The sequence below is a fragment of the Bombyx mori genome, chromosome 15, assembly GCF_030269925.1.
Source record: "Bombyx mori chromosome 15, ASM3026992v2".
Lineage (NCBI taxonomy): Eukaryota > Metazoa > Arthropoda > Insecta > Lepidoptera > Bombycidae > Bombyx > Bombyx mori.
This window is the reverse complement of record NC_085121.1, coordinates 8,744,348-8,766,645: the sequence shown is the minus strand read 5'-3', so window position 1 is coordinate 8,766,645 and position 22,298 is coordinate 8,744,348. Positions and strand designations below refer to the sequence as shown.

Here is a 22,298-nt window from a genome sequence, read left to right as displayed (position 1 = left end):
TCTCTACGTTAGAGAAAGGTAAATAAAAAAATAAATAATTTACCATACTTGCTTTATGCGGTGGCTTAGCAATCCGAAAGACATCTTGGACTCCGACGCGAGAAATCTCCGTTCGTCTGTAATTTCCCCTAGTGTACGCTCCTTCTGTAATCTACAGCGTGCCATTTTACAACAGTGATGATAAGAAAATGTTGATTAAAAATAAACTGTATCTACTGCATTAGGGAGTAGTCCCCTGACAGTGTTTTGTTAACAAAAAACTCTTTCAAAATTGCTAAGTCCACACGGGTAAACACCCTCATTCTATCCCTGAAGTGGAATGATCACACCTTTAAAAGGTAGGACAGTCATAATCCTTTGCACTACTATGACTTTAGCCTTGTGCTTCAGGGTCGGTGGCATTATCGCTGAGAGGCTCACTCAGCGAGTCGTGATTCCAATCCGGTGGTAGATTCAGCGAAACACTGCTTTTGCTAGGGCCAATATTAGCAAATTCTTTCAGACTAAGACTGAGAATGGATAGAATACGGAATTAATATGTTAAATTTATTAAAAACTTATTAATGGATCCTAAATGTTAGAATTAAATACGATGTAACTGTGTATTGTGTATGCATGTATTGCGTGTATTAAGGCACAAATACAAATGGAAATTAACCTTATAATTTATTTTGTAAGCCTTTGAAAGAGCTGAAGTCTGTACTAGGTTCAAAGATCTGTATTACTGATGACCTGTTAGAGGAAGTCTGAAAGTGGCACCTTTGATAAAGAAGTTAAGAAGTGCGCATTTGAGATGGTATGATGGAGATGTGATGAGACGAAAAGACAATGAGGTTAATAAGTGAGCTTTAACTATGAATGTGGAAGGCTACAGAGGAAGAGGTAGACCTAAGAAGAAATGGATGAATTGCGTGAAAGACGATATGTGTAAGAGGGAAGTGAGCGAAGAAATGGTGTATGATAGAGGAGTATGGTAGGAGAAAACATGTTGCGCCGACCTCATGTGACTGGAAGAAGGGTAGAAGAATGATAAAACCCGTCAACTCGCCCACCAGTTACGGTGAAGCCAGAATAGCCCCCCGAGGCTACTGGCGATACGCAGGATAATGAAACAATAAAACTTGATACGTTCTAGGATCTCTGATAATCGTTTAACATCAACTAAGTCGTGATTTCGTGAAATGTCATCGATCATCATCCTAAACAATACAATCTATTTAGGGAGTTTTATTCCAATGCTCTTAACCGTATTCAGTTCGTTTTACAAATTTGGGGCCAAAAGCGAATTATTTGATCTAATTCTCATAACCTTAATGTTGCCGTAATTATAAGTACAGAAAATTTGTTGTCATGACAACAGCCACGTGATCCTATAACTATATATTCGTAAACAATGATATATTAGGAGTTATAATACATTAAAAACTACTCAAAATCTCATTCGTATCACTGGTTCTAAATTCAAATTCTACCGTGTTTGCTATTTTTCCAGTAATGCGTGTTGAAATTCGGCAGTTTTGTTTAATTAATCAGTATAATACAATAATAAAGGAAAACTAAGTGGATATTAGAACATTATTAAAAACAAAAGAAGTACTATTTCTAAGCTTTTTAAAAAAGTTCCTATTTAAATTGTCATCCTTGTTGGCGTTATGAAATGCGTAAAATGTAAAAATAAATGAAGATTATATAATAGTATTATCAATAAATGAGTGATTGACTTGATTGTGATGAAGCATTTTTAATTCTGAATAAGCCTATACATATATAGGTATATATATAAAAATGGAAAATTACAGAAAGTTTAAATTCATGAAATCGTTACTATTTTGGCCGCAAAATTGAAAACGATTTATGGATTCGTCTTCTTCTCAGTCTTACATTCCTGGTAGAGTAGTCTTGGTTATGTATTGTCTTGCTGCTTGGTCGCGGCCTTTATAGACAGAATCATAACAATATGTAAGTATACAATGCAAGGTGCACGAGACTTGTATGACTGCATCAATAGGAAATCGATAAAGTAAAATTGCGGCCAGTAAAAAGTGATATTACCTTATAATTATATTACAAGTCAAAGTTATGAGTTCAAGAAACCGAGCAGAATAACGGAAGTGAAGTAGCCGACCTTACTATGTGACCGGTCTACGCTTATATGCGCGCTCGAGTGCCAATAAAATACAACCAATATGCTCATAAGCACAATATGATTATGCTACATACCTAGAATTTTTCGTGAGCTCTTGAACGTTGAAGAAAACAGATGAGAGAAGGCATAGTGCTATAGTGAACACTTAATGTAAACCGACATGTGAATATTTCAAGGCGCTTAACTTTCTCTGCGTGATGGGCCGTCAATCATCATAAATTAGAGATGATTTTCCAGTTATCACACCGATACAATTTCGTACTTGTATACTCGCTCGACACAAACATAAACCAGTTGTACGACGTTGTAAATGTACTTACTTGTACATATTTTCTTAAGCACTAGAAAATTTACTTGTTTTACATTTTTCTTCTTTCATAAACACAAGCCAACGTTCGTATATCGAAAACATAATCGAGTAATAGCAGGAAAACAGTCACATATGAAGCTGATTTTATTATAACATAAAATATTTGTAAATAAATACTTATGCCGTTTATTTCATTTGCCGATCTGATACACAAACATGGTCCATTACGCCAATATAGTTAGTTACATTGCTGAATATACCTATGTATGTGATTGTGATCACCGATGGCAACTTTTATTCGATCTTAAAATGATCTTAAATCTATAATCGCATTACACAGCTCCACAATATGCGGATTTCCATTCAATGTATCTATAATGTTGACAAAACTTTATTGCTCTTTTCTCCGTTTTAAAACTATTAGAATTTTAAATGAGCGGTGTTTTTTGTATAGACTTTTTGGATGAGATTGACTAGAGTGAGTGATAGAGTAATTTTATTTATGAATGGTTAATTTTATATGATTAGTTTCAACGAATCGTATAGAATTAGTAAAAGTAGTTAAAGTTAAAATTATTTAGTACTTAACGTTTACGGCAGGCAACGGCTTGGCTCTGCCCCTGGCATTGCTGAAGTTTATGGGCGACGGTGACCACTCACCATCATGTGGGCCTAATGCTCGTCTGCCTACAAGGGCAATAAAAACAGAAGTAAATATGCTACTATGATCTTAAAATTACTTTAAATTTATATTTAAAATTGGTCTTTCCACTTAGACAAACGGACTCAAAATGTTTAAATTGCGTAAAGAAAACATACTGCCGTTTGAATTTCACAATTTTTCCAAACGCACATCACTAAAGAAATGATAAATGATACGTAAACTGGAAACAAAGGTTAATGTTAACGCATCATTAGCATCATCGTAGTTCTGAGCTAAAACCGAATAAGTGTGTAGTAAGCGATTTGCAATATTACAAACGAACATTTCGCTGCAAATGTCTTTCAGGAACTTACAATTGTCAACCCTCTAATAAATTTACATAAATACTCTAGCAGCAAAGGAAATAAAATATATTTTTATTTCAAAAAAGATCATGCGAGTAGTTGAAAAAATATATATCGTATGTGCTAATAATAAAACTAAATAAAGTGCCGTCGTAAAAACTAAATAAACTCGTTTTCAATATCTTATTTACACGCATGTACTACAATTTATTTTATTCTTGTGTAGATGAATAAAGGAGCGCTAGGTCCATCTGATCTAAAGTGGTTACCAGAGCCCTGAACATTATAACCTAAATGCTGCCACTCAGCTTGAACCTTGAGCTTGAAGAATAGTTTTACACAATGGCTGCCAAAAACTTCAAATCGGAACGCAAAATCCTCAATCCAACAAAACCCTACCACTAATAGCGTAGTTATGCAAACGTTTATTTGAAAACCCAATGCTATTTCTTCATCCTGGAAGTCACTCGTGAGCATCTGCTAAGTTCGTATTCCTTAGAAAAAAAATTTTAAAACTACCGGATTTGAACACTGACATAGTTGCACAGCTACGATACAGATACGAGCACCGGTCGTCTTATCCTTCCTTGGTATCCTGTCGTATCGTATCATATCCTTTAGGTACTGACTCCATTGACAGACTTGATGCCAGGGATAAGTATATTATTATTAGATATGTCAATAAGATATTCACTAGCAGTCAAATTGAATTTTGAACTGAATGAATGAACTTTAATTTTGAAATTTTTGAAAGCATTATCATCAAAAGGGATTGTAGAAAATACTGACAATACATAACATATGCATTGACTTATAACATATACATATATCGATATCCATATGCCATTTTACTAAAATTATGCACTCAAATACTATTTTAAAAATAAACGGGATTTTACTGCGTAAATTTTCTAAGTATAAATTTATATTCATTGCACGATCTGATTAGCATGGCAGTGCATTCGTTTTACATAATTTTGTCAAGGCTACACTTTGTTGTCTGCAATCATGGATTTAAAGTATAATATGAAAAAAATATCGTATCCTTTTCAACTTTTTAACTAAAATAACTTTAGATGAATGATATTAAATTAAACTAAGGAATCACATAAAATAAAAAATCAACGATAGTATAATAGGCAGTATGTAACACTAAAGGTAATAAATAAAAAAGTAATAATTAAGTTAGGTTTTATTAAATAAAAATTAGCATTATTATTTTTCACATTACATCTATTTTGTTAACAAACCAATAATCTACGTTTATCAGAGAATTGGAAACCAATGACAGTTTTTAAAATTTACAAATACGAATACTAACAAATAATTTACTAAAATATTTAAACTATCAAAATAATTTCGTTTTCTCTTTCTCTCTATCTATCCTCTCTCTTTCTCTCACTTAACAGGTGAACAATGAGATTCCATGTTAGAGTTAAAGCACAATATTTTAATTGAATACCAAATAGATTTATTTAGTTCAAAAATCTGTGTGGCAAGCAAGCAAAGAAACAAGTCGGGCGATATTTAATACACGAGGTGCGCTCGAAGTGATTCCTTGACGTTACCGAATTCACAGATGCAGAAGCAAGATTAATTGATCATGTGTGTCCATCACTATATGGATATCAAATATCCCTGTCTAGATATAACACTAACAATAGTAGTTGGAGCTCTCTTCAATTATATACGAATGCTACGAATGGTACGAATGCTATACACAAATTGTCAACATAACACGTTAAAAAAATAACAATTGTCAACTGGGAAAATCGATTTTGCTGCGAATTAACATAATTGACAAGATGTAACCCTAAAGATTAAATCTAGTCATCTCATTTTGTTACGCTTGAATACATAAACAAAAAACTTTTTCTGTTATCCTCCATTAATTGTTACCAAAATAAATTAAAACAAATTTTACTTAGTATACATTCAAAACATACAAACTTTGAAGACCATTCCAAAATACAATAATAAAATATGTATCAATCAGTCAAAATGATAATGCATTTCGACGCTTGAAAGGCAAACGTGATTAAGCGACAATGCGTGAACTTTACAGTAGACTAATTTAAAGTTAAAATACCTGAAAAAAAATCTATTTTAACGAATCTAGCTGTAGGATTAAAATGATTTTAATAGACCTAGAAATTAATTTTTTTTACACATCGAATATGGTTATTGCCTATCATTTATGTACAAAGCAGTTATTGTCGTTTAGTCACGTTTGCCGTTCAAGCTTCGATATGGTTAATATGTAATTTACACACAAAAAATATTCGAATTAAAACTGTTAACGCATACACACAAACACATTAAGCAATCAATACTTCTTAGGATCCCTGTAAACGCCCATGAACAAAATAGAACTGGTTGGTCGTTCGTATAGAACGTATACGAAAGGGAAGTTGGCAACGAAGCGGGTCGGTTCTGCAGGTCGAGACGAACGGAACCCGAAGATGGCGGTCGCAGCTGCTGCCACAGTACCTGGGAGTCACATTTTAATAAGAACTAGTGGTCTCGCAGTACTCCAAATTCGACTTTATTTAATCCTACATATTTCTTTAGTCAGAGATTTCGCCAAGACTACTCTATAGACAAATAATATTAAAGATAAAAAATATTAACCTATTCTCAAATTGACCACAGACTTAAGCAGTAACAAAAGTTTGACAATAAACAATAGTACATTGTGCACCAAGGAAGAAAAGTAGGACATTTCCTCCCGCCTGTAAAATTGCGGTAACACGTGGGATGAGATGTCCTGTACGATGTTAAAAAAATCGAGTTGTAACTGGATATATTTTTATGCAAGAAAAAATGTAAGCATCACAATCGTGCGCGGGAATTTTTTTATTCACGTCATGTTGTTTAATAAATCACGTAACCGCTTATCATCGGACAGGCTCTGAGCTCGTCTGGATATTTACGAGAGTAGATGCTTATTGATGAAACACCTTATTAGAATCAATTCGTTACAAACCTTCAAAAACTTGATAACATATTATATTACGAAGGATGAGAAAAATAGAACAAATATCTAATATCTGCTGATAGAGTATCTAGAGTATATCTGTAGTAAAAACCAATTTTTTTTCAGACAACCTTAGAACGAAAATAAGGATTCCGTGAGAATGAAAGGAAATTGATATATTATTATCTACACTAATATTATAAAGCTGAAGAGCTTGTTTGTTTGAACGCGCTAATCTCAGGAACTACTGGTCCGATTTGAAAAATTCTTTCAGTGTTAGATAACCCATTTATTAAGGAAGGCTATAGGGTATATAACATCACGCTAGGACCGATACAAGTGGAGCATCAATAAATAATGTTTCAAAATAGGGGCTAAAATAGCTCCTTAACATTCTAATATATAATTCAAAAATATTTTCACTTTCTACGTTCTTTTTTTTTTATTGCTTAGATGTGTGGACGAGCTCACAGCCCACCTGGTGTTATAAGTGGTTATTGGAGCCCATAGACATCCACAACGTAAATGCGCCACCCACCTTGAGATATAAGTTCTAAGGTCTCAAGTTTAGTTACGACGGCTGCCCCGCCCTTCAAGCCGAAACGCATTACTGCTTCACGGCAGAAATAGGCAGAGTGGTGGTACCTACCCGCGCGGACTCACAAGTGGTCCTACCACCAGTGATTACGCAAATTATAATTTTGTTCTACGCGGACGGAGACGCGGGCAAAAGCTAGTAAAATAGATAAAATAGATACCTTCTTCGTTAACGTCAATCTTTGCTTTATGTATAGCATCATCGAACAGAATGCCGTGTTGCTCTGTCAACGTACTGAAGTCAGCTGTTCCATTGAACAGATCTCCGACCCCAAGTTTTTCCAGGATCTGAAATAAAATTAAAATGACAATTAATGTGACAGCTAAAACTGTATTTCCAGAAATTACTCCTGAATTTATTTCTTATTTATGTAAATGAATACATGAAGAGTTTCATGTACATTCATGTAATCACGTACATTTATTGCAAACAAACAGATAAAAAAATATATTCAAAAATTCAACTAATTAAGTTCATTATATTGTGTTTCTAATATTGGTCAATTAGAATTCAGTCTGCCTATACGCCACAAAATAAAGCCTAATGATCTAAAACGATACCAGGAATAACCAGTAAACAAAGACTGCAGTATCTACTTCTATTCACAAAAAACTAAATCGGATATTTTTAAAATTAATGTGGCAAAGTATTCCGTCGTCGAAAGCAGAAGTCTCACAGTTTTGTTAGACTGCTATAGTTATAGACAACTAGCTATATCCGTCCGCTTCGCTGGGCTTTTAAAGTTAACATTATTATTTCTCACCCCCACAAAGATTCTCATCATTAACGTCCCCGCAACTGGTGTGGGAAGTCCAACACTCATATAAATATTAGCTTATCCATTAAGTACATGTATTTTCTACAGGGATACTAAGTTTGAAGTCAATCGGATGCACGATTCAGTAGTTATAACAGAACATCCGTAAAAACCACTGTAAATTTATATATTAGTATAGATGCGTATGCCTCCTTTCCACAGGTAACTTGTGGTGGCACTGTCAATTGCATTTCTCATAACAAAAACCAGATTGGTCGGTCACAATTGCGACATATGTACAAGCTCTTAATACGAGCTACTTACAAATCTTCCGATGACAGTCGGTGTTGAATATAGATCGATATGATTTGCATCATATAAGTTTCGTACTATAGAAAAAAATGTTAAGAAATACGTGTTATTCGAATAGTTTATTCGTAGGCATGCTTTCATTTGGCGATAAATTACTCTGATCACTTGTGAATAGAAACTTAAACTGACGAATTTAATTATTAAGTACCGGAGTTCATAGACACTATATGAGTGACCACCATAATTGAAGAGTCCCTCCTGGCTGAGCCTTTGCTCACCCACCTGTCCTGGTAAAACTAGAAAAGCCTCCGGGCCACCAATAAATTCTCAAACATAAAAAAAAACTGAAGAGTTCAATGTCATATTTTCACTGGTACAACGATTCGTCTTATCCTGCATCGAAATGTACTGTTAGACGTAATGAAGGATTGATTTCATTAAATGCTTACTTCTCTAAGTGGTAGCGACCTCTCCATGGAAAACTTAGGAATCTCAACGATGACTTCTCTGCCCATATAGCTCTCTTCTACCACAGCAGCCAGACGCTCGGGGGTCAAGTTAGCGATAATATTACTCACTCCTACAAAAAATATACAGAAGAACATTAAATCGCAAACAGTTATTACGAACCAGTTTTCGTTCCTAGATTCCGGTTTTTCACGCCTTTATAGTTACACATTATACAAAGATTACATCTAAATGTATGGCGTATATTTATTTACATTAAATATGTTTAGCAGTACTTAGCGGTATCAGAAATAGATATTCTCACGGAATAGATAAATAAGGTTATTTATCTATTCCTAACCTTATTCTAACCTTATTTATCTATTCCGTGGATATTCTGATGGGGCAGTCAGAGCCCTTGCGTTTATCTTTAACTCTTTTTACTTTTGTAAATCTGTACATAGGTACATAAATTATATTAAATGCAACTGCTAGATATTCTATTAATAATACTAATAACATTTCAAATAAATAGGTCAGTTGCAAAGAGTAGCAAGTCTGATATTCAGATTTTTTTAAGAATTATTCCTTTAATTAAAGCCCTCATTTTCTATAAGATAGAGTATTCTTTTACGTCAGTGATTTAAATAAGTATCTTATTTATCAGTAAAATTATCACATGTGATCGAACATTTTAATTATCTTTCAAGAGCATACATAGTTTTTCTTTGTTACTAAATATCTGTACTTTAAGAACGATTTCAGCATAAAAGGACAATAAAAATGAACCGCTCAAAATTTTTTGTCTGTTTTTTTATGTTTATATACCTATAACGAAAAACCTACTGGTCGAAATTTAATGAAATTTTCTGCATTTATAATTTTTCCATTAAACCTGATTTGAACTTCCATTGTAATGTGTAATTAAGTGTAATTAGTATTTATGACAAATGCAATGCGGTTGGTCACTGGGCAACTTGTTAGAAAAAAATGATCCTTACCTTCCTTCATAGAGTAAGGCGGTAGTAGAATGTACATGCTGATGTCACTGCCTTTGTACGGAAGCTCCAAAATCTGTGCGCCGAGTTCATCGCTCACCACTGTGAACACATTATGTCACACAAGTTAGTATAGATTACGAACATAATTTACATAAATTACAAACATAATATAGATTACAAACTCTTTACAGGTAAATGTTCTTGCATAATAACAGACTCAGTGTTGCAGTTTTATGTCAGCGTAACCGGGCGAGTAGGTGAGCTCACGGGGCTCAAACCGGGAGTGTTGCTAACACGGGCCCTAGCAAGAGCAGTGCTTCGCAGAATCTTCCACCGGATCGGAAACGCGACCCACTGAGAAGATCCGGCGAGAAACTCAGTGAGCTGTGTCTATGGGTTAATTTACTCGTCGAGCCCTTCGTCGCAAGCGACTGGTTCAGCGAGGACGGTGACCGGGTGTTGCAGTAGTTAACGTTCCAGACTGCTGAACCGAGGTTCGTGGGTTCAATTACCGCATCGGACTAACATTTTTGTAATGAACAGGTTTATTTGTTTTTTTCTGGGTGATTAATATTTATGTATGGATATATTTAAGCGTATATAAGTATGTATATATTAGTCTCTTGTTCCCATAGTACAGGGAATCTTAGTTTGGACCAAATGGCGGTATGTGACTTGTCGCTGACAATTAATTTAGTTCCGATTACCAGTAACTGTGTTCTACGTTAATGGTAAATTATTGAAATGCTTAATAAACAATTGGTAAATTAATAAACTGACACCTACTTAGACGATTTGTACCGATACGAATGTATTAGACATCGCACCTCTTAAGCGCTTCAAGTATCAAGAGAAGTAGTAGAAGTATTAAAAAGTATCAAGAAGCTAGACTATGTCGAAATTAAAACGAAACTTACTATAATGGAAAGTTCCTTTTTGTTTCATGAACGGAACAAGAGTTTGTCTGGTTTCCGAAACGAAGAAAGCTTCTTTTCTTGTTCTCTCGGCAGGGAATTTAGACGCCCAAACACCTTTAAAGTAAGCAGCGTTGGCCAGGACGAGTCTAGTAGTCTGAGATATCCCAGAGGCGGGAATTAAATCAGATATATGGTTCTTGGTAACACGAGACACCCAGCTATTGATGTAGTCACGGGCAGCGCCAGGATTTTCCCGGAAATTCTGTAAGTTGAGAAATCACTTATAGCATCAGCGAGAAAAAGAGAAAAAACAACAAATAATACTATTTATATTAAAAGCTTAAAGCCGTTGATTTAAAATTAGTAATTTTACGAATGAACAGAACCTGTTAGTGTCGAAGGTCGTCAAACACATGAAGTTTACCGAAATCATTACTACGTTTTAAATTTAATTACATTTAATTAATATTACACGCATTATTTGCACGAGTCCCATTATACTTTTAACGCCCAGGATAGATTTCACTCGTCAAGTTTCCTCATATTTACAGACTAGTGTAAATAAAATATAATAAAAATGTTAAGGTATACATTAATTATAATAGAATCGATGAATATAATGCCAATGATCCTTGGCATTATTCATATAAAAATATATAATGCCAAGGATCTGAATTCAATTTTTTTTATCATGTCTTGCACCAAAGATCTGCTTTTGTTAACCCAAATTGAGTGAATAGAAAGTATTCACCTTCACAATATAAATATTTATACTGAAAACAGTAAAACAATGTTTTGTAATGTGCGCGATCTTATCATTAATGGCGTTTGTTCCGGACAGATACATAGTTTAAGGTTTTAAAGAAAAAAAAAAAAAAAAAAAAAAACTTACCAAAGTCTCGAGATCTTCGGCAAAGAGATCAAGCATGCATTGTCGCACATTAAGATCATCAGCTGCGAACAGTTTGTTCGCGCTCGTAAACTCATAACTATCGCTGTTGTTGTTTATACCGCGAGCTCGTTTGTCTACTTTATACGCAGTCATTAAATTTATTTTATCCTGTAAAAAAAACCATTATAAATTATCATTACGCAAAATTCCCAAATAAAATAAAATAAAAAAAACAATAAAAAACAACGATTACTAATTAATAAAATCACATTGTGAACATTCATATTATTTCGTATAACATTATTTCTTACTGGTGGTAGGACCTCTTGTGAGTCCGCACGGGTACGTACCAGTAATGCGTTTCGGTTTGAAGGGTTGCGCAGCCGTTGTAACTATACTTGAGACCTTAGAACTTATATCTCAAGGTGGGTGGTGCATTTACGTTGTAGATGTCTATGGGCTCCACTTAACACCAGGTGGGCTGTGAGCTCGTTCACCCATCTAAGCAATAAAAAAAATAAAAAAATAATTAATGGACTCACCAATCCATCCTCGATTTCTAAAGATTTCCTCAGAGCTTCTTCAGTTTGTCCGCCGGATGAGAGATATGCAAGTAGCAATGAGTGGTATACTGAGAAAGGTGAGAAGAATATGTTGTCATCGGGTACAGCGTCGTTGATTGTATTAAAAAGATTTAACGTGAATCCCAGCTGGCCGTTATACAAAGCGGTCCGCGCCTCCGGATTCAGCTTTTTAGAAGAGTCATCTTTGTAGAAGCACTGGCTGGTAACCGTTGAAACGACGAACAATACCACAATTAGACACCTCAGCATTGTAGTTCTGTAACAATATTGAACATAATCAAAAATATGGAAACAAACAATGTATTTTAATTTATCTGTAATTTATATGTAAGACTAATAATTTTTTTATTGCTTAGATGGGTGGATGAGCTCACAGCCCTGGTGTTAAGTGGTTACTGGAGCCCATAGACATCTACAACGTAAATGCGCCACCCACCTTGTGATATAAGTTCTATGGTCTCAAGTATAGTTACAGCTCCTTTAGTTTACAGCCTGTTTTAAGACGGAGCTCACGTTCCATCGAGTGCAAAACTCGATTACATTGGACTATCAACTATTGGATCGCATGATTGCTTGGCAACAGAAAGAGAGGAATAGGCTGCACCACGGCTGATTTTGGAAAATGAATTAACACTTCTACTACGTGTGGACGAATGTTTGATATTCATCATTTCTGATTAAATGCAACCATATACTTAGATGACTATGTTTAAAAGTGATTAATATGGAATATAATAAAAAAAAAGAAAAAATGATTTTGAAGAATACAAATACAATTAAATTTTGCTAATAAAGTTACATAAAACAGCAGTTCTAATTTCAATCTCTTAAACGAGAACAATTGTTGATCTAGTCGAAATTACCGAAGAGATTGGTAGTTGATTTCGCCGCTTTCTCCGCGCCGCCGGGCCACCGACCGGTGACTGAGTCGTGCAGGCGCAATAACACATCACTTATCTCATCAACGTTTGATAAATAAAACGATACGATAAATGACTGGCATCTATCTGTCTTGTACGGAAGTATGAGTAAACATAGCTGACCAACTTAATTCGCTAACGATCCAAGCATGTTTAAATACCGACCTACTCAAAGAGACGACACATCTGACACACACCGATCAATCATAACTTCCTGACCCGTCCAGCGGTAAATGCTTCATTTGAACCTAATTGGCTTCGTTCACATATTCAACGAAGTCTGAACATTAAAATGTCAGAGTCGGTTTGTTACGAACGAGTCCAGCCACGACGGAATGGCCCTGATTGGATTGGTTGCGCTGGCGCAGTGTGGGAAAACCCCACAATCCACAACGGTCGGTCACGCTGTTTCCATTGAAAGTGATCCTCAGTGATCGAGGTCTCGAATATAGTCAGTAATTTCAATCACATATACATTACGTATAATGTATTAGATATAACTGTAAGTAGATAACTATCAGCGATATTTGATGGTATGTTTTAAAATCTGATAATTGAAACAAAAAACTAAAGTTGTTTTTTTTCTTTAAGTATGATTAAGGCTACATTTACAAATAATTATCATTTCTGATCTCAATTAAAAACAATATATAAAAATAAACGGCCGTTACCTGAAAATTTAAACCAGAACGATTAATAAATACCTCAGTCGTCCATAAACACAAAAAACAGCAAGGCGTTCGAAACGTCGGCGACATGAAAAAGGGAATAATGAACGCGAGATTAAACCGTAAAAGTTAATTTCAATTATATCTTAAACGTTGTAAAAGAAAATAAATAGCGTCCGATTATAATTGGTTGTTACTGAATAAATATTGCGTACGAACAGCTACGTCGAAGGGAATCCCGGTGTCGGATAGAGAGTAGGTCACGTCCACAACTGCTGTATTCAGTCGATATTACAAGCGGATTTTATTTCCGACCACACCAAGAGCAGTACAGCGAAAGTTTGACACGTCATCATCCTCGACACATTTGCCACACGTTACACAACCGCCGGAACGGTTAAGCGTGTCAATGCGAATGATGCTTAAGAATAAAATCCGTCAATAGCCTTTTTCGGAAAACATTAATATAATAAAGGCGTCTGGTTTCTCCTTGCTGGTTTAGTTGTCAGAATCAACATCAAACGTATTTCGATCATTTAAATATCAATTACTAGGTTTTAATTTTGACTAACTTCAATCGGTGAAGCTGTTCTGAGTTTATTAATTTATGATTGTAAACAAGATTAAAAAATAGCAAAGCAACTTCAACAAAATAAAATGAGAATATTATCAATGCAATCGAAGTCAATTAATATGCACATGCATCATTAACGATAACTAAAAAAGTACTACTAAAAAATAATTTGAATGGGACTACACGATAAAAGTTCTGAGAAACAGAAAAAACAGTTGAACTGAGAAAAGTCTTCTTTATTGAATTCGGTTAAAAATGCGTTCAATCTCTTACTTTGCAAATTAATTATTTTTGTAATTTGTTGGGTATTTCCAAATTAATTATATTAATTTTAATACTTCATGGTATCAACCAAACAGTAGTCTCGTACACAAATTTATTTCCAAAATATCACGTTTCTATATGAGTTTTATAAAAATGATTCACAAAATACTCGAAACACGTTCCTGGAAAATTCAAGTGGTTACTTACTCAAGTCTGTGTAAGCATAACCATTATTTCTTTCTCGGTACAAATTGTTCTTTGGAAACTCTTCTTCACAAAGGTGATGTAATAATGTAACACGGGAAATAAGTTGTTAAACAAATACTTCTCTAGAACTAGAAATTTAGTGGGGAAAAATCTTCACAAATCAATAATTTTATTACCGATAGTTAAATTGAAAACCAATATTTGATATTCTATACTGGGAACAACAAAAGGAAGATCTTCTACAGAGCCCGGTAGATCGAAGTTCTCATCATTTTTCCTGCTTTCTTTTGCATCAAAACGCTCTTGCGTTCTAGTGTTAAGGGTCCTTTAATCTTTCTGCAGCATGTGCAGTGTGATGCTAATAAATGTGGGGATACAATAAGTTTATTCGAGAAACCTATGACATCATGACCTATGTAAGTGTGGTGTTTGCTCACGTTGTCTGTACACGCGTTAACACTCTCCAATCCTGTTTCTGCAGTATAGAAGTCGGAGCACCGTGGTATGTGAGGAAGGTTGATCTGCACAGCGATCTAAATCTAGGACCGACACGTAGATAGGTATCTAAAGGAAGCGTCAGAACACTACTTTGATAAAGCGGCGCGACAGGGTTATCGTGTCGTGTCGTCTTGTCGTGGTCGCCATTAATTACATATCCGACCGAGGCGACGGGGCAATGCAAAGCCGCCGTCACAGGCATGTCTTGTTGGATCCCCTGGGTCCACTTTCAGTGCTGTTAGGCCCCTGAAGCACCGGTTAGCATCTTTCATCCAGAATTCGTCGATTACGACGAAGAGTTTGATCTAGTTTCTCTCCGGATCTTCTCAGTGGATCGCGATTTCGATCCGGTGGTAGACTCGGTAAAGCACTGCTCTTGCTAGGGTCGTGTCGTTACGTATAATATAATCATCAAATCCGCCCAAATTATGATTTGAATAATTATTGGTGTCTTTAGAGCCCGCACGGTTAAGTGACAGCGCCCCGCCTATTTCTGCCGTGAAGCAGTAATGCGTTTCGTATTCAAGAGTGGGGCAGCCATTATACTGTACAAAGTGAGACTCAGAACTCATGTCTTAAGGTGAGAAGCGAAATTTACGTTATTTGATGTCTATCGACTCGGGTAGCCACTTAACACCAAGTGAGCAATGAGCTCGTTCGCTCATCTAAATAATAATAAAAGAATTTCTTTTGGACAAGCCGCGATCCTTCCATATCAAAAAAAAAGCTCTGTTTGATTATACTAAACTATTTTAGAGACTTATGCAGGTCTTGTATGAAGATAATGATACTAAGCGGCATTTGTTACTAATAACAAACCCATTATAAAACTATAATATTTAAATCACATGAATTATTTAAGTAGTGTTCAAAATCGGAAACATAGCTAATGCCCACCACATGAATGACCCACGAAATTCAGATTTAAGACTAGGTCGATACATAGGTTTGTTTACCTCATTCGTCTCGTGGCTAATGGTTGGTTAGTGAGTTTAGTGACCTTGATTACTCTACAAGTCTGATCCAGTCTCGTATCTTTATTAAAGATATTTGACATTTACCATCGCGTTATACTATTTTATATCTGCTATTTATGTACACATACATACATAGCAAAATATCACTGTTAGCACTGCTATCGATGCTAATTAATTCGTTGAACTTAATTAACATTTAAGGATTATTTTCTCGTGAAAATGGTCGTAAATTATATATGTATATGTATTCCTGTAGTTAAATAAAGCTAATTACTAATTTGGCTAGTTCCAGATCGGCCTCAAGGATATATTTTATATTTTACCGATTTTTTTACACATTCCTTGCGTTTTTTTTTATTGTCCTTATAGGGAGGCGAGCATACGGCACACCTGATTGTGAGTGGTTATCATCGCCCATGGACTTCAGCAATGCCATGGGCAGAATCGAGTCGTTGCGTAAAAGGTAATTACAAACTTCGAGTATGTAAAGCGTGAGGTGCTACCCGAATTTCACTCGAAAAGTTTTCCTTTGTTTTGTCGACCTCGCCTCTGCAGTTGGCTGGTTTTTACAAAACCAGCGAGGCCGACCTTTTTGGGCCGTGGCTGTATAATACTGTGTGTATACCGGTGCGTAACGTTTACATAAGTTCTTCAGTGTGCAACTTGAACGTTACTCGAATAATAATTACTAGTGGTCCCGCAGTAGTCGAAATCCGACTATAATTAATTGGAATTATCAGTTTGAACATTATTATGGCTCTATACTTCTATAATCACAGATATCGGCCAAGACTACACTATAGATAAATAATATTAAAGATAAACAATATTAGTCTATTATCAATTTGACTACAGACTATAAGCAATAACAAAAGTTTCACAATAAACAAAGAGTATATAAGTTACATGTGTGTGTGTCAAATACATGGCAGTGGGTGTAATGTTTATTTATTTATTTAATGTATTTTAATGCATAATTTAAAAAACAGCATTATACACTCCTTCCCTATATTCTCAATAGGTGTGGGAATTTTCATACTCCTCCGTCCGCGCAATTTTCGTAAAAAGAGGTACAAAGTTTGTGCTTCACGTATTAATATATAGATTAAATTTTTAGTATACTAAACTTAACATTATGTGTATTTAAGTCACTGTTTAACATTTCTACTTAGAGCACGCAGTTTAAGGAAAGTACTTAAAAAAAGTATCAGCTATTTTAAATTTAGTATTAAAGCCCAATATGAACTCATGCTCCTTTAAACATTGTTTTTTTTTGTAGTATTTTGTAAACCTGCAGAATAACGTATTATTTTTTATTTACTGTGTTAATGATCTTTTAATTGTTATATTCTACAAAAAAAAAAACCGAAGAGAATCTTAGAAGCGCATTTCATGAGAGTATTTCGCCTATTTCAAACAGTCAACAAAATTAATTTAGTGATTAAATTGCTGATAGCGAAAGATTTATTTTAATACATAGGAACGGTGCGTCTATTTAAGTGATAACCGAACTCCAGGAGTACAAAGTGAACGCCCCTGCTCATGTTGAAACGCGAAGTCGGTTAACCGATTGCCTAAGGCCTAAGGAAACGTCATAGCGCTTGAAACCATAAAAGTACCTTTATTACAGATACGGTACGTGTCAAAACTATCTCTGGAAATCGTATCGTAAACACACTCCGCTTCGATAGTGTTTGTCAATAGATAACGAGTCGGGAAGTCCCAGCTCGCTCACAGAATCAATAAAACAGCACAAACCGACCCTGAGCTGAGAGATCAAGACTGAAGCAATGAATCTGTTAAGGAGCTTGGAATATTTATAATCAATCTGGTTCTACCTTGTAAATTCTCTAAAACTCTCCACTATTAAAATCAAATCCCAAGAATAGCAATCTTCTCGGCATCCTCAAGCTATCCCTTGCATTATGAGAAAACTTTCTTCGAAGTGAACCTAAATTTTCATCTTCACTTGGTTAATATGAAATATTAATATTAATCCTTATCTTAATCTTATCCTTATCTTATTAATCCTCCCAATTTTGAGAATTTATTTTCACAGTCTCTCCTGAAAGACGATCTGAGTAAAACAATCTGGCGGCCGGATATATTGCACATCCTTATCAAAACATGATGATCAGATTAAAGGACAATACTAGCCTTGAGAAACGCGATAGAGTTGCAATCGACGACGACTTTGATACTGCTTCCATTCGACACAATTGTACTTATCTGTACTTATAAAGTACTTTAGGGATTCTGTTAAATGGTAGCCACTACTTAACTACCAGTTATATCTGTCTCCATACAAAAGCAAACACGATCTAAAGCCAAGTGTCGATACCAATCTCTGGCTCGGTAGGCCCACGGTCCTTTTTAACCTACCTATGCTGATAGACTTCAGAGGCTATATCACCGTTATCCTAGCGTGTAGGTGAGCTCAGGGCTCAAACCGGAGGTGTTGCTAATACTGGCCCTAGCAAGTGCAGTGCTTCGCAGAATCTACCATCAGATCGGAAACGTGACCCACTGAGAAGATCCGGCGAGAAAGTCAGTAGGCTCTCTAGCCCAATGCTCAGGCTCGCTATGTGTTATTTACTCTACTCCCATGGAGCATATTAAGAAGGACTGAAAAATTTAGTTTACATAACCTAAGAATTTAACTGTATTATCTGGAGCTACTAAACTCATTATAATACGCTTCCCGAGATCATTCTCCCCACATACCATCCAACTCAAAAATTTGCTTCGGGTTTTTCGAACACCGTCATATAACCTTTGTTTTTAGAGTATTTAGCGGTCCAAACCTAATGATGTCTTTGGTATTTCCGATATACTGAAATGACGATGAAATTTTGGATAGAAGGTAATCCCAGATCCCATCGAAGACCTTGATGATACGAAGTTCTCACTGAGAAACTCACCGTAGCTTTTCATGTCCAACCACTCATGAGTAACGAAAAAGTCGCTAGGTAAGCGACTGTGATAAAAACCGTGCTTTCAGCCATGGTTTGTAAATATTTGTTTCTTACATCTCAATAATGTTTATGGTGTATTTTGATTTCAGTATCCGTTTAACGTCAGATGAGCTGTAGGTTCTTGGTAAATACTAAGCACCTGTATTGCCTAACTTTGCCTTCTTTTGTTTTTAATATATGTTTTAGTCTTTTAGGTGTCTTAATAGATTCATTCTCAGTATATTCGGATTCATCTTTCCCGGAGTCTATCAGATATTCCAGCGCCTTAAGCGACACAAATCGACATTATTACTTCAGTACATCACGTAGGGCACTGGTGACCTATATGGCAGTCAAATAGTTAATCTTTGTTTTATGTTTTTTCGTTATCAATAATTTGCGAATTAAAAATCGGTCGCATGAGAATGACAATCGCATTTTTTTAAGCTTCCTTACAAATTATATAGAATTTCTAAAACAATCAGTATAATTGATATTTCTGTGAAAAGAACCGTTTTCTCGAATCCAAATAAAACTAGCATCCAGAGTGGCACCTTGCGTACCTACGAGCTGTGACATAGAACAGGTGAGTAGCATACAACCAGCTTTACGTATTTTTAACCAGTCGCGAATCAACCATGCATTCCATTTCGGAATTCGTTATCCAATCTTTCAAAAAATGTCTATACGTGCAGATTTTTTAAGCATTCCTTATTTGCATACTATGCGGTTCTGGAATGAACTCCTCTCCGCTACATTCCCGGAGTGCTATAACACGTTCTTCTTTAAAGTATGTTTGAAAAGGGTCATCAGCAGTACGCAGCGGCCCTGACAGATTCTGATAGTGACCACTCCACATCAGATTGACGTATATTTGTCAATCACTCGCGACTATAAAAAATACGACTAACCAAATAATTTTTTATTGTTGAACTTGATCCTGTCATACAATGAAAATGGATCAATTGTAACCAAGTTCCGTTATAATTCGCACATTTAAAATTGAAGTGGCTTAATACAAATTCTTATTTTTTAGTAAACACCAAAAATGTAATTGTAAAACTGATTTTTTTTTTGTTTTTCGATTTTAATACTTTAAGGTCATTCGTCATAAGTTGTTGAAAGTATAAAACTCATTTTATTAAAATTGTAGCTAAGCCACTTCAATTATGCGAATCATTGAATTTTGTCCTGTCATAGAATGAAAATGAAACAATTGTAACAAAGTTCCGTTCTCTCTTTAGTGGTGCACTTCGTTCAATGAAGAGAAGAAATTCGTCATAGTAAATGAGAAAGTGTGCGTGATATCTTGAACTGCATTTGAAAGTCGTCTGACGCACATTGCCGATAGTAATCATGCACCAAAACATATGTAACTCTGTGTGCTAAATTCGACAAGTTTTTCTATGAGTTTTTTTTAAACAGCTTAATGCAATGTCGTCCTCAAGTTTTAAATGTCAACACTAGTAATATTGTTGTTAGAACATTAATCATTTTTTATTATTTTTTTATTCTTTATTAAAGCCATACACAACTTTAATCAAATTAATTTATTACAAAAAAATGACACAGATAATACAGGTACATGTGCGGACAATTTAATATCGATTAGAATCAAGAGAACTTAAAAAGTTTGACATAAAAAGCAGAAACTCACCGAATGATGTCCTCTAATGGTGTGCAGGTAACTGTTGTTCTCCTTGCGAGCAAATTGGTTGAGAATTAGGTAAAATCGTCGAACACTTGGAAGGTTATAGAATATAGTATTATTTTATTATGAATAATGATACGGTTTGCTTTAAAAAAAATCGTGCGATACGTAACGTGCGCTCTGGCAAGCTTCGCTGACTGACTGAGTGAATGAGGGCCACTCGCCATCCTCTTTTATGTTAGTAGTGTAAACTGGTATGCGTTTGCGCACTGCCCGATGACAACGGGAGGTAAATATATTTTTTTTTTATTCTTTGTATCGCTCACACACGTTTTGTAGTAAAAAAATTAACTCGACACACATCAATGGTAATTCTCTGACCGTGATGATGTTAATAAAGCTGACTGAACATAATGCACTAAATAATCTTCTGGTTTCGTTCAAGCACTTTCTGTCAAAAGTTCAATTAACTGTTAATGAAATGACGTTTTATACATAATATATTCATGTTGCGTTATTTTAATTAAATGACTTACATAGTAATAGAAGCTGCACCGTAAGGTTATCGAAATTCTCGAGTCCAAGCTAACTAACATAATATAGCACCTTTAGAATTGAAGTGGCCTATACCAAAATTTAATTTTTTTGATAAACTCTAAGAATGTAATTGAAGATTTGTATTTTTTTTTGATTTTTCGATTTATATTACGTTAATGTGTGCGCTTGATTAAAAAGAGACCGAAATAGTACGTAGGTATGTCCTTAACTAAAAGAGACTATTTAATTTTATAAACCGATAGATTACATGTTTATAAGTCATTTGAAAAATAAAAATCATTTTCTTAATTTTTCTAGTTAAATCACTTCAATTCTCAAAGGTGCGCTATGCAACACTTGGATTCCACTTGATTACCCCCAAAAGAGAGTCGTTCGGAATATCGATAATCCTGGTGTCACAAAAAGTTTTGAAAGGTCTGGTTTTATTTGCGCTCTGAGGTGTATTATATATGTTGTATCATTCAGGCAGTGGGTAATCATCCGCAGTGCCTTTCCAGAGATTATTTTGGCCACGTTTTATGCAACTCCATGCTTGCTAATTCCCCTACGCTGTGACATAAGAATAATATTATCTGTTTTCAAATGAGGTCAGAAAGATCCTCAGCAATAATTAGGCTTTGTTGTGTTCCAAGAATAGGATCGTTTGCCTTCGATAGCAATAAAAAATCGCCAAAACTAAATTGTTTTGCGAAAACCATCTGGTTTGAACCGTCCTTACAACTATTGAGCCCTAAAGCGGGCTGTGACTTGCAAGTATAGTTTGTAAGGCTATTTAGATAAAGAAGATAATGTGATACAAATATCATTTCAAATCGAAAGTTAAACCTTGACGTGCCAGTGACCTTGTGGCTCATTTTCTTTCAATCATGATAAGAAATAATGTACCAAATTTACACTTGTATTATAAAGTAGATTTGTTTTTGTTGGCATATTTGAAATAATGAGTGGACCTACTGAACCAATTCCTGTTCTTTTTATAATAGATAGCTATACTATATTTTTGTCACTCATCATCCGACTTTGGAATAAGCCACAAGCCTCGTTTGAAGAAGGACATGTCTTAGCGCTCGGGAAACAC

At 35.1% G+C, this 22,298-nt stretch overlaps 1 protein-coding gene across 2 annotated transcripts; it reads right to left on the bottom strand.

Annotated features, from left to right (window-relative positions):
• Positions 1-4,643: 4,643 nt before the first annotated feature.
• On the bottom strand, positions 4,644-21,123 carry serpin-6 (serine protease inhibitor 6). 2 transcript variants are annotated; one of them, XM_012692249.4, is made up of 8 exons: positions 20,669-21,123; positions 11,908-12,205; positions 11,366-11,533; positions 10,474-10,735; positions 9,557-9,655; positions 8,558-8,688; positions 7,200-7,326; positions 4,644-5,954 (listed from the first exon to the last, which is right to left on the bottom strand). In XM_012692249.4, exons 2-8 carry the CDS (start codon positions 12,196-12,198, stop codon positions 5,791-5,793), a joined length of 1,242 nt encoding a protein of 413 aa, XP_012547703.1. In that variant the 5' UTR covers positions 12,199-12,205; positions 20,669-21,123; the 3' UTR covers positions 4,644-5,790.
• Positions 21,124-22,298: the final 1,175 nt, after the last annotated feature.